This window comes from Sinocyclocheilus anshuiensis, unplaced genomic scaffold, assembly GCF_001515605.1.
Source record: "Sinocyclocheilus anshuiensis isolate Anshui unplaced genomic scaffold, SAMN03320099.WGS_v1.1 scaffold20, whole genome shotgun sequence".
Taxonomy (NCBI): Eukaryota; Metazoa; Chordata; class Actinopteri; order Cypriniformes; family Cyprinidae; genus Sinocyclocheilus; species Sinocyclocheilus anshuiensis.
The window spans coordinates 1,987,207-1,995,664 of NW_015558646.1; the positions used below are offsets into that span (position 1 = coordinate 1,987,207).

The 8,458-nt window shown below is 39.7% G+C and overlaps 1 protein-coding gene across 1 annotated transcript in view; it reads right to left on the reverse strand.

The window, feature by feature from the left end:
• Positions 1-8,458, reverse strand: part of diaph2 (diaphanous-related formin 2) — a 420,052-nt gene that overhangs the window by 140,106 nt on the left and 271,488 nt on the right. Inside the window, exon 23 of the mRNA XM_016477051.1 lies at positions 6,142-6,381. Within this exon, the coding sequence (XP_016332537.1) occupies positions 6,142-6,381 (240 nt within the window). The remainder of the gene's footprint in view (positions 1-6,141; positions 6,382-8,458) is intronic.

The following is an 8,458-nucleotide window of genomic DNA, read 5'->3' on the forward strand; positions in this document are numbered from 1 at the left end:
AAAATTAAATACATACTTTTTAATAATTTATTTTATTATTTATAATATAAAATGTTAATAACAATGACACGAATTAAAAAAATAACTATTTTAAAATATATAATTGTAAATAAATAAATAAATAAATAAAATTCAAATTTGAAAAAAAAAAGGCAATGCTGTATTGTACATTTTGGAACTTGAAAAAGGGGGAACTAACATAAACCAGGCAGACACAGAAATCTGCTGATAATCTCATAATGGCCAAATATTGACTTATATCAGTGTATCACTATGAGGTTGTACAATCAAGAGTGGAAGATCCAGGCAGTCACTGTATTGTGGCAGCCTGGCTCTGAACATCGTGCATGGGGGAAGATGAGTCTCAGCAAAGCAGAGATGTGATGCTGGATTATGGCAGAAGCGACGAGGCACAACAGGCATCAGGTGCCCCTCATCACATGCTGCCAGAGAGGCTTGTTGCGTTACCTCTTGGCCGCCCGTTTTGGGTTGCTTGGATTGCCAATAAGAAAGCCTAGGCGACCGATTTGAAAATGTCATTTACAAGCACAGCCCGCACTGTTGTCAGGATAAGCATGGTGAGTCATAGCCTTCGAAATATTCATGGTGCTAAAGCTATTACATTCCTAATTTAATTGTTCCCTCACTGTGATAATGCAAAGGGGCTCTTCTGTACCGATACTACAATTTGTATTCAGCCAGTGTTTCAGAAGAATCTCTTTATGAGGATACTGTCAAAGTTAATGTGTGAAATTGGTTCTTTTTCCATAGAAGTACAATATCAGTGTGTCTGAAGGTGCTCAGTCATTTAAAACCGTATTCTTAACAAAGATATAAACACGGAAAGTGATAGAGAAATAGAGAGATGACCTGTCTAGTTAGTATACTTGAACGTACCCAATCGGCCCATTTCAATATTCGTTGAAGCATGTTGAGGAGTTCCACAGAATAACAATCATCCTCCATCGAGACATTCGAAAGATATAAATCCTCAAGAACAATTAGCTAATAACAGACATGAGAGGCAACAGGGACCAAGAAATCTCAGACCACCTAAAGGACTGTCATCTCTGATTGCTCAATTACACATTTTGCCAAAGGACCTTCAATTTACAGGCATTGATTGTGCATAGATCTTCGCAGCAGTAATTTGTGTTTTTTTTTGTCAAGAAAACTATGGGAAAGTCACACTTCAGCACACAGCAGCTGAGGGGCATGGCAGAAGAAAGAGATACCGAGACGCTGCTGGCGACTGGCGTATTTTGCCTACCAATGGCAGACAGCCTGGACTGGAACGGTAGCCAATAGACTAATCTAAAAGCTCAGAGCCTGCCATGAGGCAAGTTTGCTTAGTAAGAATGACAAGTGAAAATCAGAGAGCCCCAGGCTACACCTCTGGCAGTTTGGGGGTGGGGAACGAGGTAGCTCAGGGAGTTCATTTGTCCGTGAGCTGACCATCCATGCCAGATCTGTGAGAAAGACAACCGGCGCTGGGAGAATCTCTAACAAGCTGAGAAATGACGAAGAGACACCATGAACGTATATGAGGGAGCCTAGTATATTACACTTTCTTCTCTTCAATCTACAAGTTGCCAACATACAGAACTGAAATTACAAAGCGTTGCCAACTGAACACATCCGATCTGCTTAACAAAGTGAAAAGATTATAAAACACTGTTAAAAAAAGGCAAAATAAAGGTTCACTCTTTATAAACTCTTCTGACATCTCTACTAGAAAGTATCATGCTTAAACAACCCCAAAAAGCAGAGAGCAAATCCAGATTTAATGAATATTATCTGTAATTTAACACCTTTTCATGCTTGTAGCTTTGAAAGGGGCTTTGCTGTGGAGTAAGCCTTTTCCCACATGGTTGATTTCATTTGAAGTTGCCATAATCTTTGTGTGCATTCCTCTGAGTCTACCTTTCCTGAAATATGTCAAATGTTCACTACAGAAGTTACTTTTTTGAAAAGTATATGACAGGGAGTCAAGAATCCACAACAGAAGGTTACTTTCTACACTCACACATACTTCTGCAAGATTAAAGTTAACTGAAGCTTAAAAAAAACAGATGCCATGTGTGGCTCTGAGAGATGATGGTCAAAGCATATTACCCCCCCCCCCAAAAAAAAAGACATGGAGCAGGCTCTGTTCAAGTTTTACGTGATATACTGTCTCTAAAAAGTGCATGTAACCACATATGGAGTAATTAAGAGTACCAAATGTTTAAGAGATATAATTTTAAAAATCCATATACGTATATATACAGTATATATACATATATACTAGTGGTGTCAAAATCAGCACGTTAACGCAGGCGATTAATTTTTTCAGTTTAACGCGTTAAAAATATTTAACACTTCAGCGCCCGGCGCGAGTCAAGCGAGCGTGGAAAAGGTACTGTGCTCGCACCGCGTGCTCTTCAATTGCACGCACAAAGGCGCCGGCGCGTGCTGTAGCCTGTATCCTTTCATATCAAAGCGCGAAATAAACTACGTGCATGCAATGTCGTAGTCAGTTAAGTCATGAAGTTACCAAAAAGGCGATTAAAGCTGCCTTAAAACTGTGCATGCATGTAATATATTTTATAAACGACATGTATTGTCTGAATTTCGTGAAAAAATTGAATGATTTGTTCGGTACACATGCATACCGAACCGAAAGACCCATACCGAAAATTTTCGGTACATATTTGTGTACCGTTACACCCCTAAAATATATATATATATATATATATATATATATATGATTGTGCCCAGTACTTAAATAAAAACAAACCGTCATAACATTTGTTTTCTTTAAAACATCATAAAAATGTATGCCATTTATTGAGTTGTCCAATACAGCTAAGTTTGCTTCCTTAGCTAACCTTAGATCTAACACAGTCTATATATTTTCAAAATGAACTATACCAGAAAAGGACTCTGGCACTGAATACATTATGTCTGAGTGGAGTGACTTCTGTGATTAGAACTGCAGGAATCAGTTGACACTGTTTACCACTGCCTGAAAATTGACAAAGCTGTGTTTGTCTAATAAGCAGTGACAAAAGCAAGCTTCTCGGTCCAAAAACACAGCACAAACGGTTTAGTTCACTGGTGGCGGTGACTATGGTTGGCTGTTTCTTTCATAACACCAGATGTTTAAAGAAAAGTAGAAGGACTTAAACACAGCAGTGCTTTTTCAAGCCAGTTCTGATCTATCAGCAATGTTAACCTGTAAAAAGCTTCAGGAATATGCAAATGAGATACATCTATGGAGATACAGTTGGTACAAAGTGTGACTGTGAGAGTCACGGATCACGGGTCAGCCCACGACCGGCCCTCCCTGATGAGCTCGTTAGCAGGCTGAGGTCTGCCACGCAGGGGGCCATTTACTTGACTGAACTGATTGAGAATGTGGGCATTTCCCTTTGTCCATCAATAACTGCCCAATCATTGCTGAAGTGAAAAGCTGTCCTCACTGCAGGCACTTCACTAATGTTCCGTAAATGTGAGCCTGACTGATAATACTGAATCACTGGCAGCTCGAATAAAGAAATAACAAAAGAACGGATGGGTGAGAGAAAGAAGAGATGAAAGCAAGGAAAGAAATAAATTAAGAAGGAAAGAAGTAATGCAGTACTGAACCATTAGACTGCTCAAATAATAAATGAAGATAAAGAAACTAGAGAAAGAAAAGACTGAAGAAAGGATAAAAAGTAAGAAATTAAAGAAGGAAGGAAAGAATGCACTGAATAATTAGACTGCTCATAATGAAATAAATAGTGAAAGAAAGGACAAAATAAAATAAATCACAGAATAAAAGGAGAAGGGGAAAATAAAGAAAGAAGTAAGGAATGCAATATTACTGAACCATGAGTTAGGAAGGAAAGGAGAAAGGAAGTTAGAAAGGAAGAAAAAGAAAAGGAAAGAAGAAAGGAATGAAATAAGACTGAACCATAAGTCAGGAAGGAAGGAAGGAAGGAATGCAACACTGAAACATTATACTGCTCATATAATGAAATAAATAGTGAAAGAAAGGACAAAATAAAAGAAATGACAGAATGAAAGAAGGAAGGAAAATAAAGAGAAGGAAGGAATGCAATAATACTGAACTATCAGTCAGGAAGGAAGGAAAAGAGCAGGAAAATTATACTACTCACCCATGAGTCTGGAACGAAGGAAGGAAAATATAGAACGAAAGAAAGAAAGAAGGGAGGAAAGAATATAATACTACTAAACCAGATGGATGGAGGAAAGGAGGGAGGAATGCAATGCTACTGAACCACTAGTTAGTCGGTCAGAAAGAAAGAAAGAAAGAAAAAGAAAGAAAGAAAGAAAGAACACAATTGATACATCAGGAAGGAAGGACCGACACAACATATCTATGAAAGCCAATGTGTAAAGATACTGTCATTGTGTTTAACTTGTTTCAAAACTGCTTTATGGTGCACGACGTGGAGTCAGAGCACAGCTGATAAGAGCTACATTATATAGATGTCTACCCTGCTGGCACCTGACAACAGAGCTCAGTGTTTTAGTCCACTACTGCAAGACCCAAGGACTGGCTTTACACCGAAGGTCAGAGTAAATACCGCCAAGCGTCGAGCTCTGATGGCCACTGAATCCTCTCTCGCTCAACTGCCTATGCTCGGGGCAGGGTCACCTGTCAGGGGTGTCCTCCCTCTGGGCCATAACACCATCCAACACAAACATAAAAAAAGAGAAGAACCATCTAATGCTCATGTCACCTCCAAACCCCCCATACTTAAACATCTCCATGAGCAAACTCCCGCTGGTATGGCATTGAGCCCACTCAAATGCCAACCAAGGACCAAACACACACTGGAACTACTTAAGTGCAGTGATGAGCAAAAACATAACAGAGCAGCTGACAGAAATAGGTGAAGGACGTCCTCATGAAAATGCATGTGCATGCAGTTTTTGACAACGTAAACTTCATCCACATGTTTAATCAAGTGGCAATTTGCATGCAAGCACACTTTAAGAGAAAGCAAGATGTTCATCAAAGGCTCGGATGTTTAAGAGCAAAAGAGTGTGCTGGTACTGAGGCATTTTAGAGAGTGGTGTAAAAAATGAACGTTGATTAAAGATCACACTATACAACTCTTAAATGAAATTGCCACAGCTTCTTTGAAAAATTATGTTCTTGTGTTAAACACTAATTCATTGGCCTTTGGAAAGTAAATAGAAAAAAGTCAGAACAACCATTCAGATATGTCACAACTGGCTCCAGCTTAAACCCCTGTGGTTGGGACACCTGTGTCCCAGCAGCATCTGGGATGCCTCCGAATAGATGACAAGGCCAGCAAAGAGATGTAACTAAGAGTGACGGTGTAGTTCTGGCTGCCTGGGAACACCGGCAGGGGGGTGGCTGTCTTTCATAGCAGGACCAAATGGCTTCGCCATCCAAATCAGCTTGTAAAACACACAGCCAGATGTCCATCTTACATACACAACAACAGCAGTTACAGCTTTCATACACATTCTGGTAACAGTTACAATCTCAGTAGGGAGGCTTACCTGCCAGCTCTATAAATAAACTCAGAAACACACACTTGCCGTATTAGAGAAGATAATATTCTGAAGAATACTGTCTTTCGGGGGAGAACTGTCAAGTTTGTCTATAACTGTCACCAATCACCAAACCCAAGATGGCTATTACACCTAACAGGATTTTTCTTCCCTGACAATTTCAGCTTCATGCAAATCTGCTGCTTAAACAGGTTTATAATTTACTACTTGTCATTTAACAGATGCTTTTAACCTGAGGTTAAGTATGCATGTGCCTTTCTCAGTAGTTCTGGGCTTGTATCAGGAAGGTTACAGGTTCCAGTCCCACAAGGGATGATCCACAATCCATCACTGTTATGTTATTCCTGGGTTACCGTGTCTGTAATATGAGTACTCCAAGTTGCTTTGGATAAAAGTATCTGCTAAATGGCAAGTAGTAAAGTAGAAGCTTTCTGGTCTGGTGTCCAAAAGACCGTAGGTTCAAACCCCATGCAGGATGATCCATGAGGAAATCAAAGTTCTCCAGGATGTTATTATGAATGCAACATAGAACTTTGGATTGATTGGATTTTAAGCACATAAGGGCTAGTTTTAGAAACAAAGAGAAGGGATTCTGTTTGATACCTTGCAGAGGAAGCTGACGTTGTAGCCGAATGTCTGAGCGTTTCTGGAGCCAGAGTTCATGTAATTCCCGACCAGCAGCACCAGCTCCAGGAGCATGCTGAAACCTCCACTTTTCTTCACCTCCTCGCATGCGAATGTCACATTCATGATGTCGGGCCGGATGTTGTTCACTTGCTCCTCAAATGTCAGCTTGAATAGGATCCCATTCAGTCGGGGACGCAGCATCTTGACTGAGCTCATCTGAAATGGAGAGAGAACAACTTAAACTTTAAACATCCTCAGTTATCACAACACACACACAGATATTACTTTTGGGATATGAAATAGTTCAGAATGAAATCGGTTATTGTATTCATTTGATGATAGCTATTTAGCTTGGCCTAAAGCAAAAAAGAAGCAGCAAGCTACTGCATTTTTATTAGAGGTTACTAAACTATTTTTTTTACTTCGAATACTGCACACTGATGAATCGCTCACAATAAAACCAGAAACAAGGTTAAATAAGTCTGAGGCATGGCACAGATACAAAAAAAGCCATAAACAAAATTAGGAAGTTACCCGTACAATTGTGTTAACACTGAAAACAGAAATTTTGCTACAAATCTTGTAACAAATAAATGTCAGATTCTGCCGTTCACCTATAAATACATTTAACTGTGATAACAGCAACAATATAACTGGTTTGGTGCTGGAGTGAGATGACATTTCAGTTAAAAGACAGCGAGGAGGAGGAGGAGGAAAGGAAGGAGCGAGGAAACAAAACAACAACAAGGATCCTACAGGAGCTGCTTGTTGAGGAGGGCGACCTCAGACACTCTCGCTCCAGATTTCTGCATAATCTGACGCTCACAGGCAGCCCAGAGATGCAGTCAGGATGTACCATTACTGCTCACATTTATTCATCTTTATGAGCAAGTTGCTGATCAAAAAAACCTGAGTCGGCCCACGCCCCCATTCACCGCCCCACCCCACCTCCTCCCTGCACATCCAGATTTGATTTCTCTGTATAAGAGGAAATCACAAATATTGAATAGCGCTGATCCTGCATGGAGCCTGAAGGCAGTCTTCTTTCTCCAGCACGTTCTCTTTCTCTCTCTCTCTCTGCCTAATTTCCCACTGCCCCCCATCCCCCCCATCCTGCTTTTCAGCTCAAAATCCTTCACACAGAAGTAGAGATCTATTGGTGTGAACAACAACAGAAATGGAAAGGAGGGTGATTTTAGTATCAGAGAGAGAGAGAGAGTGGAGGAGAGAAATAGGCGGAAGTGGAACAGAGATGGGTGAAGGGTTATGCACTGGAGTGTGACGAAAAGTAGAGGAGAAATAGTGAACTGGAGCCAACGGAGAGAGAATGAAAGAGGAAGAGGGGAAGAAAAGACTAAGAAAATGAGAAGGATAAAATCAATTGAAATGCTTTTAAGTGTGAGATTCCCTCTTTTTCACCAAATTATTGGTGCTGGTGCCAAGCCCAGTGTTTGGCTGTTGATTAAAATGGTAGCGAACAAGTTTTGTGTAACTGTTTTGTTTGGCCTCTGATGCTGTTATTTCTTCAATAAAACACGCGGGATGATTCCAAACTGGGCACTGGGTCTGGCACCTGCACCGTATCTGTGGAAATAGCTGTGTCCAGATTAAAATACTGACCAATAACGAAACATTCAGGAACCAAATTACTTTTTTAGCTGCTAAATTACAGAATTGCTCGAAACAGATGTCTGTTCATTGTGTGATCCATATTCATCTACTGATGACTTATTAGAATTCAAAGATCAGCTAGTGTGTGGAACAGTTGCAGTAGATTACAGTGCAGTACTACAGATGCCAACATGCACTAAATATGCACTTCAGTTCATTGGATGTATAGCACTGAAAGGACACTGACTCAGAGATGGTTCCAGAAATCTCTGCAAACCATTATGTGTTTATTTCTGTAATGGATTCAACATAAAAAGTATTTGGTGCTGTGTTTTCAAGTCTGTTACATAAATTATGGTGTTTTAATATAATTTTCTGTTCCAATTTCATGCTGTTCTTCTAATGATCCAGAACAGTATTTGTGCCACATAAATTTAACTCTGTAACAGTATTTCTGTCTTTTTGGGGAGAAAAAGTCAAGATAAACATTGACTTTATTATGGTTCCCACCTTTTATTCTCAGATCTTGCTCTGAATCGATTCCACCTTACAATTGCAATTCCATTTATTACATCAAAGCTCTATTGTGAATGTTCATTTTTAACTAAACACTTTCATATGATACTTATTTAAACAATCAAACAAAAAATAACATTTTTTTATGGTTTGTCACATCTGTAAA